This window comes from Cydia strobilella, chromosome 17 (genome assembly GCF_947568885.1).
Source record: "Cydia strobilella chromosome 17, ilCydStro3.1, whole genome shotgun sequence".
NCBI lineage: Eukaryota > Metazoa > Arthropoda > Insecta > Lepidoptera > Tortricidae > Cydia > Cydia strobilella.
Genome location: NC_086057.1, coordinates 5,099,237 through 5,112,753, shown reverse-complemented (window position 1 = coordinate 5,112,753; position 13,517 = coordinate 5,099,237). Strand labels below are relative to the sequence as shown.

General features: G+C 36.9%; 2 protein-coding genes across 3 annotated transcripts; both read right to left on the bottom strand.

Moving 5' to 3' along the window:
• Positions 1–2,892: 2,892 nt before the first annotated feature.
• Positions 2,893–7,876, bottom strand: LOC134749140 (uncharacterized). 2 transcript variants are annotated; one of them, XM_063684045.1, is made up of 3 exons: positions 7,215–7,864; positions 4,599–6,480; positions 2,893–3,669 (listed from the first exon to the last, which is right to left on the bottom strand). In XM_063684045.1, exons 2-3 carry the CDS (start codon positions 6,217–6,219, stop codon positions 3,659–3,661), a joined length of 1,632 nt encoding a protein of 543 aa, XP_063540115.1. In that variant the 5' UTR covers positions 6,220–6,480; positions 7,215–7,864; the 3' UTR covers positions 2,893–3,658. The 2 variants fall into 2 exon arrangements, with proteins under 2 accessions (XP_063540115.1, XP_063540114.1); XM_063684044.1 differs by having other exon boundaries at positions 4,599–7,876.
• Positions 7,877–11,613: 3,737 nt separating this feature from the next.
• On the bottom strand, positions 11,614–13,033 carry LOC134748796 (uncharacterized). Its single transcript, XM_063683586.1, has 2 exons — positions 12,601–13,033; positions 11,614–12,299 (listed from the first exon to the last, which is right to left on the bottom strand). The coding sequence occupies exons 1-2, from the start codon at positions 12,659–12,661 to the stop codon at positions 11,614–11,616; spliced, it is 747 nt and encodes a 248-aa protein (XP_063539656.1). The 5' UTR covers positions 12,662–13,033.
• Between the last annotated feature and the right edge of the window lie 484 nt (positions 13,034–13,517).

The following is a 13,517-nucleotide window of genomic DNA, read 5'->3' as shown; positions in this document are numbered from 1 at the left end:
GATGATGATAAGCAGAGTATATAGCCGTTTACTTACTCGTACTTACCTAAATATAACCGATTAAATACAAATATAGGTTCAAACTGATCAGAAAACCTGATCGACAAACCCTTAAACTTGACTTCAGACTTGAGGTTAAGAATCATAAGGTCTTCCATAAGCATGATATCATGTCTGATACTTGTGACCGACGTATATTCCCTGAGGGTTTAGATGCCTCCCGCCAGTCGTTAAGCCCCGGTAACTTATGCGTACCATCAATTTGTTTGCATAAACAACAGACAATTAGCGTCCTTGGGTGTGGACTTGTGGAGCACCTGCGCCGTAGGGGGCCGTAAAGGGCCTGCACACAAGTTACACGACACAATTTAAATCCTAATCCTTCTCTGTTCTTACATTATACGAGTTTAAGGATAATTTAGTTTTGTAATTGGCCTACTTCGGTCGTTTGTCGTCACTATGATGGTAGACAAGCATATGGCCCAACGGAAAGCAAGCTATAAGTAAGAAATTGTATAACGGGACTTAATCGCGTATACTATTTTAAGATTTACCTCCGACGTTTCGAGGACGGCGTTTAAGTCCCGTTTTACAATTTAATAATGTGTAGAAATCGTGAAAGTTTAAATCAGTGTTGTTACGGTTTTGATCTCATTTTGAATAACATGACCTTGAAGATCGCTCACGCTTATTTGTGCATGCCAATTGCAGTGAAAGTCATGTGAGATGCTCGCCAATTACCAAAATGATCAGAAAAGTCATATCAAAACCAGTCCAAACCCATAACACATTGTTTAATTGGAATCGATCTCACGGAAGCTTCTACTGTAGAGGTTTCGCATACGTGTCGCCGACTCATTAGACATAGACCTACTCGTATATGCAAATAACTGTGTTGGCAGATTAAGGGGCAAGTCCTGCTCCGAGCAAGTCCTTTTGTAAACACAGTATCTCTTGGGGAGTTCATGCAACGTTACTCACCATCAGTTTTATCGCATAAAGTTGTTAGTAAAATTTGAAGAGCGTCCATGATATCTCCGTAAAAAAAGTAACTTTACAGTCGCCAGTCTATAGCAGATTAACGTTCTACGGCGTCTACTAACCTAAAGCATTATTAATAGCTGTCGCTAGTTTATTTCAATAGTTTGTTTTATACATAGACCCTTAGGGTTATTATTGTTGCGTCACCCCCAACAAGAACATTACATTCCCCATCTTATTATAGGTTGAATATATCTTCCGCAACGTTGTACTTGCTCCAAACTTTGGTAATTACGAAATAGGTTAGATACTTGGGCAGGGTCTCGCATACAAAATAGTCAATGTTTTTGCTGGATTCCGATAACTTTCGCATATTACGCGGCAACGTTTACAGAAACGCAATGACATAGTTGGGACTTGCCGCTAATAGTTGGACCCGTAACAAATCAAAAACTTAAGACACGCATGTGGAACTTTACTTTGTATACTTGGTACGGTACGTTATGTTTTTAATGTAGTACCTACCTACAACTTTAAAGGTTTACGATGAGTGTTACGAAGAAACGTAAAATAGAAAATAAAAATTGCGATATTTATACTCTTGAGTTTTTTTAAAGATATTATTTTGATCATCGTGATAAAACGCTATCATCTCACCAAATCAAGCAACGTACCTAACTAAATGTTAACTAGAAGAGGAAGGAAAAAAAGTTACACATTTTGAGACATTTAAAGCACATTTTCACACATTCTTTTGCAATTTTCAAGCTTTTTTAGAAACCTTTAATTTGTTTTTAAAGACCTATCGAATGATGTGCCGCCCGATGATTTAAAAAAAAACCTTTTAGTTACACAGTAGAGTGCCATGTGTAAAAAAATCATTTTTTAAAATTTTCACTTCTATATTAAGTAGCAGCTTACAAAGTATACCTATGTTTTAAATTTCATAAATATTTAGCTTATAGTTTTCCAGTTAAACGGCTGTGAAATACGGATAGACGGATGGACTGATAGACGTACTAAGATTAAAACGATATTGATCTGTGTTTCTAAAAACGTACCACACTTCTTTATTTCATTGGATAGTGCTGAGTAGCGTTGTAACAGAAATCTTTAGATACAAACTAAGTTTTAATTCCAAAATAAGGCCAACTTTCAAAAAACTTTCGTAACTAGTTTTAACGTCATCCAAAGTATCCTACTGCCAACATACGCCTGAGCCCGAACTCGTTAACGAGTCTTTATCGAAACTAAAGTTTTTCCTAGCTGAGAACTGAATGTGGGCAGCTGAAATGCTGATAAGGAAAAACTTGGCCGGCTACGTGAGCCCTTTGAATCGGGCGCTCATTGTGACCTCTTAGCGTTCGTTTATCACCTTTCATTTCGATTTTAGAAAAAAAAAACACATTGAGTTTTTTAATTTGAGGTAGACATAATGGAAATTATCTACTTTTTGTTGCCTTTCTTCAGAAAATAATATCACAAGACATATTTTATTAAATTCCACCAGTTCATATCTATTATATAAACTAACGTAAACTGGTGTCCGTTTTATTGATGACTATGTCCTCATATCATTTGCACGTAAATCAATCTCTCCTGGTGTTGGAGACAATATTAAAATGAAAGGCCCTGGTCCCGACCGTGTCTCCACATAAATAAATTTATTTTATAATAATAAAAAACTGATACATATCTTCCATTTTCTTATTTTATTCAGATGTTTCTACCATAGACAAAAGTATATCAAAAAACCTAAAGAGTTTTGATAACTTGTGTTCGGTTATGAACATGTTGGGGGCCAAGCCAAAAAACAACAATTACAATGTTAAAAAACAACAAAAATTTAATGCTAACTAACTCCTGCATTATCATTAAATTTAACAAATAAACAAAGCAGTGTACCTAACTATAATCAATTGGTAAGGGACACACCTTGGTAACACTCGTTTTAACAATGAAACCCTTTGCGTTTTTTACATGCAAGGCTCGAACCTTACCATCTTTACCAGGTTGAACATCAACAATTCGACCTACTGGCCAACACAATGGAGAGGTATTATCTTCCCTCAACAAAACTAAATTGCCTATTTCTAAGTTAGGAGACTCATTTCTCCACTTTGGTCTACTCTGCAGCATAACCAAGTATTGCTTATGCCATTGCTTCCAAAAATGTTGTTGCAATTGAACACATTGTTTCCAAAAACTTAACCTACCTACATTTACATCTGTAATATCCGTTTCTGGATAAGATGTCAGTGGACTACCGGTGAGAAAATGTCCAGGAGTTAAATAGGTCATATCGCTAGGATCCCTAGACATTGGGGTCAACGGCCTAGAATTCAAAATGGCTTCAAACTGAACCAAAGTCGAGTACATTTGCTCATAGGTAAACACTGTATTAGCAATTACACGTTTCATGTGATATTTAACACTTTTAATACCTGCTTCCCACAGACCACCAAAAACTGGGGAATAAGAAGGAATGAAATGAAAGGCTATTCTTTCAGAACTAGAAAAGTCAACCACAGATGCTTGATGATTAGTAGAATTTTGAAGGTCATACAATTCCTTAAGAACATTTTCTGCGCCTTTATAATAGGCCGCATTATCACAATATATTTTAGTAGGTTTATTTCTACGAGCTATAAATCTTTTAAGACACCCTAAAAAAGTATCAGTTGTCATGTCAGATGCCAATTCAATGTGGATGGCCTTTGTAACAAAGCATACAAAAATCACAACATAAGCCTTTGTTATCACAGGTCTCCTAATTCTAGACTGCTTTACATAGAAAGGACCGGCGTAGTCAGTGCCCACAATTTGAAATGGTCTAGTCATATTTACACGATCGAATGGCAGAGAACCCATTAGTTGAGAAGCATTTTTTGCCTTAAGTCTGAAACATTTTATACATTTATACAAAACGGACTTGAGTTCTCTGTTTGCATTCAAAATCCAATATTTCTCATTTAGGGTACTCAATAACAAAGTTGCACCAGCATGTTTTAACCTTAAGTGCTCATTATGAACAATTATTTTTGTGACATGAGAACCTTTGGGCAATATAATCGGGTGTTTCTGGTCATAGGACAATCCTGCGTTTTGCAATCTACCACCAACACGTAGCAATCCTTCAGAATCAAGAAAAGGATGCAAACTGTTTATACTCGACTTTAATGAGAACTTGTTATTTAAGTCTTCAATATCATTACAAAAGAACTTTCTTTGCTCACATTTAATTATTATGCGCAACGCAGATTCCAACTCTTGGGGAGATAAATGTCCCTGACGTTTGTTAATATTTAAATGTTTACAGTTAAATACAAATCTAAGGAGATAACCTACAATCCTTGTCAATTTGTTTATATTTGAACATTTCTGTATCAAGGCATCAATCGAGCTAGAACTTACATCTACACAAGTATAACAGGTTTCAGTTGTAGGCCTTAACTCTGGTACATCAGATTTTAAAATATCAAGTTCTACAGGTTTATGATGGTAAGTAGGGTCTGACAAAAACTTTGGTCCATGCCACCAAATGTCACATTTTTCCAATAATTGGGGCTCTACACCACGAGACAATATGTCTGCGGCATTATCATGAGTATTTACATAATGCCATTCAAAGCCGGAGGATAACTTATTAATCTTATCAACTCTGTTACCTACGTACATGTTAAGCTTTACCGGTAATGTTTTTAACCAAGCTAGCAAAATCATGGAGTCACTGTAAAGATGAGCGCTCACTGAGTATTTTAAGGACAGAGCAGTATACACCTTCCGAGCTAGAATAGCAAGTAGCAGGGCACCATTCAGTTCCAATTTTGGGATAGTCAAGGATTTAGCCTTGGGATTGATGCGCGATTTTGAGCACAAAAGATTCACCGAAACCTTGTTGTCAGCATCAATGACACGTAAGTACAAACAACAACCATGAGCAGCATTAGAAGCATCAGAAAATCCCACTAATTCTAACGATTGTGCTCCTTGAACATTGATATTTCTAGCTATCGATATGCAAGACATTTGAACTAAGCTATTGGCAAAGTCAACCCACTTTTGGTTAAGACCTTGAGGTAAAAACTCATCCCATTTCAACGATTCAAACCAAACCTGTTGCATCAGTATCTTTGCCTGCACTAACACAGGGCCACATAATCCTAAAGGATCAAAAAATTTACTTATGAAGCTAAGCATCTGACGCTTCGTGTACTTTTCTTGAACCTCTTTAACAGGACACTGCATGTTAAGAGTATCGGTAATGACGTCATATGTCAATCCAAGAGTTTTAACATATTCATTATTTTTATCAAAGCTCCTACTATCGAGTTGATGAAATTCAACCGGTATGTCGCTTAAAATTTCTTGGTTATTAGAGCACCATTTGTGAAGAGACAAACTAGCCAACTTCATTAAATCAACCAACTCCTTTTTCATCTGGATAAGCTCATTCAAATCATTAGAACCGCACTGAATATCATCAACATAACACGTGTGCTTTAACACAAACGAAGCCAAAGGATATTGACTCTCGTATCTCTGAGCTAATTCCAACAAACACCTACATGCCAAGAACGCAGAGTTCTTCAAACCATACGTCACTGTCTGCAACTGTACACATTTGACTGAGTCGTCCGGAGAATCGCGCCACAAAATATTTTGCAAGCAACGATACTTATCCTCAATTAGAATTTGGCGATACATAGCCTTTATGTCGCACAATAATACATACTTGAAAGTTCTGAACAAAATCAGAATTTCAAAGAGATCCTTTTGAACCACCGGACCATTTAATAAAATGTCATTTAAGCATATACCCTTTTTTGTGACAGCGCCAGCATCAAAAACAGCCCTAACAGGTGTCGTTTTACTGGAGCTAATTACAGGGTGGTGGGGCAGAAACATGACATTACCTGCACTTAAGTCATAAGTAGACATGTCAAAATATTTAGCATGACCTTGGTCTATGTAATCATGTATGAATTTTTTATATTTTTTACTCAATTCTAGATCCCGTGAAAACCGTTTTTCTAAATTAAAAAATCGTTGCAAGGCGCAACTAAAAGAATCACCTAAGTCTAACTTATCCAACTCAACCTTCACAGGCATGGCCACAGTGAACTTGTCATTTTCTAATTTAACCGACTCCAGAAAAATCTGTTCAGCCTGCTCAGCCTCTGTACCTGTTTCCTTAATGATATCAGGTACCTTTTCACAATCCCAAAACTTGGACATTATATCAACAATATCTTCCGAAGGTTGACAATCATTTGACAGTAAACAAACCTCACTTTGTTTAGCACATGGGAAGGGTGGTTGTAAATCATCCTCAGCTACATTAAAATGGAAAGGATTACCTTTAGTTGTAACACAATAGTTACTTATCGACTTCTTGCCGGCAGGGAAGGGCAGCCCCCCGCCTACAATATGACCGAACCTCGTCTTCACCAAATATGGACCCACAGGTGTCAGCTGCCGGCACACATACTCGAACACCTGGAAAAAGACGTCGGCTCCTAATAATAGTGAACTCTCATTTGATTCATTGAACTTCTCATCAGCCAACTGGGCATAGGATGGTATATTAAACTGAGAAATGTCAAATGTTTGCTGTGGAAGGGCACAAGTAATCTTCCTTGTCACACAGCATGACACATCAACCTTAAAATTACCCACAGTAGAGTAAACAACTAAATCAGCCTTTTGTGCAATATTATTGTCTCTTTCACATACACCAGTCACTACCTCATCAGTATCATATGTGCAAATACCTACTTCCTTAATCAGTTTCTCACTTACAAAATGTATCTGTGAGCAAGAGTCTAGAAGTGCTCTAGCATGAGTAAAAGTACCATCTTTTTTCTTCAACTTCACAATTACAGACGGAAGCAATACACTTGCATTCCGAGGTCTAGCCGACAAACTCACATTTCTGGATAAGTCGGTAGGCAAGCAACAATCATCAGATTTGGAATTATCCTTTACATTCAGAGAGGGTTCATCAGCTAAGGAAACATTCGTTACCTTACCTTTATTTGGCGAATGCAACAGAGTGTTGTGTAATTCATGACATGTTGCACATTTTAATCTCATTAAACACCTACCTCGATGACCATTGAGACACAATTTACACAAGTTGTTTTCATCAACAAACTCACATCTCTGCTCATAAGGGAGCAACTTAAACTTAGCACATTCATATATTTTATGAGTATCTTGGCAATACTTACATGAAACTCCAGTAGCAGCTGCAGCACTCACAACCGAATTCTCCCTCTTCTTAGGCTCCTCCCTCATTGTGGCTTCCAATGCAATAGCCCTTTTTTCTAGGAAAGTAAGCAATTCACACAATTTAGGAACCTCCTGCAAACCACGCTCAAGATAAAATCCACGGTAAGTGTAGGAATCAATCTTCCTAGACAAAATATTGACCAATATAGTATCCCAGAACTCAACCTTTTCATTCAAGTTTTTCAATGCTGCAAGATGCATATTTACAGTTGACACTATTGAACGCAGCCCAGAAGCTGTACATTTTGTCAAAACTGGCATGTCAAGAATGCTATTTACATGAAAACTTACAATTTTAGGTATATTATTGTACCTATCATTAAGGAGTTTTAAAGCTACCTCATAGTTTTCACCAGTAAGCATTAAATGCTTTATCAAATCTAAAGCTCCTCCTGCCAAAAACGACCGCAAATAGTACAGTTTTTCGCAGAAACTCAGGTTTGCATCCATATCAATGACTGCCTTAAACATATTAATGAATGGATGATAGTCCATCACACTCTGGCCATCAAAAGTTTTAATATTAATGAAAGGAAGTTTTTTAAACTTACCTGATCCTAGCTCGGAAGATGTAGATGTAGCAGGCTGTGCCGCAGGTAGTGTTGCAGGCTGCACTCGCGTATTTATCATCGCGAGGCATAAATCGCACTTAGTTTCATATAATTCGTAAGATTCAGTATCCTCCGACTCAACGGCAAGGATAGCTCGATTATATGATTCGTAGTCGTTAAAGGCCTTAAGCAACCTGTCCTTTTTTTGACTGAGCACTTCAAGTGTTGCTGTTGAAAACTCTTCTGAGGTGCAGAATGTCTCGATTCGACTAATCGCCCCTTTAACATAGCCCCGACTGGCTTTTAATTCTTTCAGCTGAGCCATTTCACACCCAAAAAAGTTGACAACCTTGTATAAAATACTCGTGTTACAATCTTCCAGCTTATAAAACTTATACAAATATTAACTAGACGAGATTTAGGTACATAATTCACATGTTAAACATATAAAACGCCCGCCTAATTTTCGCCGCGAATGAAATTTGAACACAACACAATATCAACAAATGCCGCTGGCAGCTCTGACAGTTGAAGACGGCACCGGCAGCGGTTGTTGCCCGCTCACGTTCGGATACACGTACTCGTAGCACGTCGAGGCCCATTCACGCAGCAAGCAAATTCTGCACCGTCGTAGGTCGCCCTACCGCGACGGGGAACTAAACAAGCATACAGGAATCGCGTAAAATTCCGTGTGACACCGTATTCGAATGCACTCTTATTGTAGCACTGGCGCCAATTTCAAATTATATTTCTTTTCTGGACGATTGTAATTTTGGCGAAATGACGAAAATCTTGAAAAATTTTCGAGCTTCTGACTTCAGATATTTGCAAATTGCAATCTTCTCACAACTTTAGCTTCTTGCTTTCTTTACAACTCACTTCTTCAACTTCCGCAACTCACTGTATCTCCATAATCTTCTTTATATCTTATCTCGAAGGACCAATTTATGTTGGAGACAATATTAAAATGAAAGGCCCTGGTCCCGACCGTGTCTCCACATAAATAAATTTATTTTATGATAATAAAAAACTGATACATATCTTCCATTTTCTTATTTTATTCAGATGTTTCTACCATAGACAAAAGTATATCAAAAAACCTAAAGAGTTTTGATAACTTGTGTTCGGTTATGAACACCTGGAGGCTTTTCTAACAAACCAAAATTCGAGGTAGGTTCGTTTTCCGTTGAGCCGTTGAGGAGTTTCTTTGGCCACATTTTGACCGCGTTATCAGATCAGCTCCATGTTAGCCTAATATTGCAGTTTTTCTTTTAATTAAGGAAGCATGCCTTCAGATTCATCGGACAACGGGAAGTGGTTTCGGAAATTTCACTAACAAGATTTAACTTTTGGCACATATTAGCGTTATAGCGGCAATAAAAATATCATCATCTGTGAAAATTTCAACTGTCTAGCTATCACGGTTCATGAGATACAGCCTGGTGACAGACAGACGGACTGACAGACGGATAGACTGACAGACGGACCCCGGAGGGTCCCGTTTTTACCCTTTGGGTACGGAACCCTAAAAAAAACATGTTAATATTATCATAAATAGTAATCTTTTTAGGCATTTACTAAGTCTAAACTGCAATCAGGTATTAAATATAATGAATCTACTAATTACCGTCATTCAGTTCACCCTCATCACCCTCGAAAGTGTAAGTTATAACCTGCAATCTCCTTATTAGTTGTTTACGCAATTATCCGCGTATTGTTTTTGTGTTATTCTCGTTCAAGTGCATCTTTGTCATCTAATATTTAGATTTGTGTTTTTATGTAGGTACAGTGATGTGGATAGTATAGTGGATATATCTCTTTGTAGTCGACTGGACATATAAATTATAAACTGAAATAGATCCCATATACAAAATAAAAAGTGACCAAGCCCTCCAGTGGTGGAGGCCGGATCGGCCGGGCTAGGGCACTTTTTCTTTAGTAGGTATATGACATCTATTTCAGTTTACAAGATTTAACTTTGAAAGTGACCAACATCCAACGTGACGTCTTCATAATCTTCCTCGAACGCGACGTCCTCAGAAAGTGACCTAATTCGCCTAAATAACATTCATATCTCAATGTCATCCATGTATTTATGTCACATCATGACCACATAATATTATTATTGATTTATAGGTCACTGCGGGCTGCGGTCCACTTGCGGTTGTTTAATTACACCACTAACTGAAGACGACAACTGCGCCCGGGCTTATACGGATTCAGTCTTCGCATTGCACTGTGGTTTACGCCATACGTCAAAAATAAAAACTGGACAAGTGCGAGTCCGACTCGCCTACCGAGAGTTCCGTACTTTTTAGTGTTTGTTATAGCGGCAACAGAAATATCATCATCTGTGAAAATTTCAACTGTCTAGCTGTCACGGTTCATGAGATACAGCCTGGTGACAGACAGACAGACTGACAGACGGACAGACGGACCCCGGAGGGTCCCGTTTTTACCCTTTGGGTACGGAACCCTAAAAAAGAACATGTTAATATTATCATAAATAGTAATCTTTTTAGGCATTTACTAAACTGCAATCAGGTATTAAATATAATGAATCTACTAATTACCGTCATTCAGTTCACCCTCATCACCCTCGAAAGTGTAAGTATCTATAACCTGCAATCTCCTTATTAGTTGTTTACGCAATTATCCGCGTATTGTTTTGTGTTATTCTCGTTCAAGTGCATCTTTGTCATCTAAAACTGCAATGGATTGATATAATAATAAATAGTATTTCATATTGTTACAAATTAACCGATACCCTGGTAAACTGTTTTAACCGAAATATTTTGCTTATTTCAGTTCACTTTGAGTTTTAGATTGTAGGCCATATGTATAGGTAAGTACGTAATATGTTCACAATAAAAAATTTATTCGAAATAAAAATATTGAATTGAAATTTAATTGAATTGAATAAATGCTTTATCTTTGTCTTTGTCTTTGCCTATTCATATTTTGTAATTAGAGACATGTGTACTTAAATTAAGTGTACTGATTATGAACATACCCTCTTCTATTCTCTTGTGGCAATAATTTAGGTGCTACGCCAAGGCGTTTTTTCGTAGTAGTAGTTCATGGTGCTTCGCTGTGTTTTTGTTAATACACATGAAATGTTTTTATTTACTTTTACAATTGCTAAAAACTGAATGTTTGGAATGTTATTTAATTTATTATCTTTTATTTACTGTTACAATGTTATTATTATTCGAGTTTTTTACACACTAATTACGGTAGATATATTATGATGAAATGTTTTGATAGGTATTAGATAGTAAATTAAACATTGTTGTTGTGCCCTAACAGGGTGTCATGAATTGACTAACTTAACTGTAACATCTTATTATGTAATTATGTTCACGAATATCTAATAAATGAAATATTAAAATGTTTTTCCAGAATTGTTCTTTGCGATTTGCTAGAAAAAACAAAAAAAAAATACCTATAAAGATTTCAATGAAATGGAACCTTACAAAAATCTTTATTTATAGAAATAATGGTCAGCATCAAAAGTAGCGGATCAAACGCTTCAAAAGAATCTATCATTCTGTAACATCTGAATAAAAAGTGATGTTTTTATATGTAGAAAAATTAAATCTGTAAAATATATAGTTTGATCGTGAATTTTAGAAATTTATCTCTATTTGGAAAAGTTATCCGGAATAGCAGATACTAGATAGTTTTGGCGCGTTGTTTCATCCGCTACTATCGATGCTGACTGTGTACAAGGGTTGCAATAGTAGGTTATTACTGTTATTAGTTAGTAAAATATTAAATCATGTATTCAATTGTAAAGTTCTTCGATAGAGGTCATGAACGGTTCAGCTAAAAGTTTATCTCTAAAGGCAAGCGATTGAGGCTGAGGCTTGTCTGTGGTCAATATACTTTTAGTTTGTTTCTTGCTTCGCCTGTTTGCTTTGTTTACTTTTCTCCTCGCGTTTGTAAAGATTAATTCTGCTTTTGGCGAATCACAGGGGTAATACCTCCTTACGCTGAATACTTGGCATGACCTATCTTCATGTTGATTTTCTGTCTGTGTTGAGTTTCTTTCTCTCAATTTAATGGCGTATATTTGGCCATCGATGTTATACTTAGTGACTGTGACATTTTTGCTCTTGCTCACGTTACTTTTTTTTGTTTTTGTCGGTACTTCTGTATCTCTTTTGTTTCTTACTTCTTTGTAATGATGATAGTTCTCAATAATATCATTTAATATAAAGTCTCTACTTTGCATATGGGTTGCTGGTACCGATGCGGCTGATTTTTTACTGCTAAAGAAAAACAGTGCTTTGTTTATGCAATCTAAGCACAAGGAACATTTGTCAGTTTCGTGTAAGTAATCCAATACCATATCCAATGACACCCCCGATGGCGTTTTTCGCTTTAACCAAATCGTTTTGTGGAACAAAGGCGATTCAATAAATTTAGGTGACTCTCGTTTGATCTCAGATATAAAAGTAGATTTAACACCTGTAACAAATAAAAAAAAAGTTTATGCAAAGCTAAATCCTCAGGCCAATACTTTTTTTAATCTGAAAACCACCATTAAACACCAATAAACACTTATATATGTTAGTCGTTTGAGTGAACTTAATCTGCATGAACATAATGTATTACTATTCTTCTCCCATGTTTCAGTACCAGAAAGTAATCACAACTTTGAAATAAACCATAACAAAGCACAGGTCGCAAAAGGAGAGTTTGAGCAATCCAACAAAACCTGCCAAAGCGAGCGTTTTGCAAAAAAAATTGCAGCGTTAATAGATCTCACCTAAGGCTTGTGGCAACAGCGCTGCAAGCGCACATAACAAAAGAGGACTCATTAGTTCCATTTCCGAGCCCCCGCTCAAGGTGTCCTCCTACCCGTTGCAGACAATTTTCTTATAAAAGTACGCTAACAAGCTTCGTTACAGTGCTGAACAAAACTGCCGCGACGTCGCCTGCTGCTATTAAACGGTCTCAAGTGTTGTTCAGTTTAGTTCACTGTGACTCTCGCTCTAGTAAACAAATTACATCTTCCTTGTAAATTGTTATCCAGATTCAAACGCGCGCTTGTTTGTATCGCATCGGGATTCACAACAGAAATGCAGTGCTTAGAGGTAAAGCGCCTTTTATATAATCGGTGCGACGAAAATGTATGACCGTTGTTTACCATCCACGGCCTGTTTACTCGACGCAGTGTACTCTCGGTCATTCGACAATTGATTGTTTTACCTAACTCCAGTCTTGATTCCGAAGCCCATTGTGATAGTGTTGATAGTTTACGTAACGTTGCGTTTGCTGGACAGTGGCGTTCGTAAATTCCTGAATATTATTATATTTATAAGTACTGCCAATACTGAATTCTCCAGCCGAGTGCTGCGATAAAGATCAAATGGAGTAACACTTTATTGCTGTTCCTTGGAATGTACGCTCGAAGGAGGTAGGTCGTTTGCTTAATATTCCAGATTTGAGAAAAACGTTTATGTTCATGTAAGCTCAAATAAAATTACCATAAAATATATGGAAAGTGAAGCCGAGCAAAAAAGCGTGGCAAACTTCTTTTTTTGTAACTTATCTCGTTATTCACAAAGATGTGAGTTTTATGACGTAGTCGGACTTTTTGGCTATTTGTTCCCTGAAATTGTTCAGATATGTTTTTATGTGTGCACTTCGGCAGGCTCGGAGGGTGCTTTAATTCTATTTAGT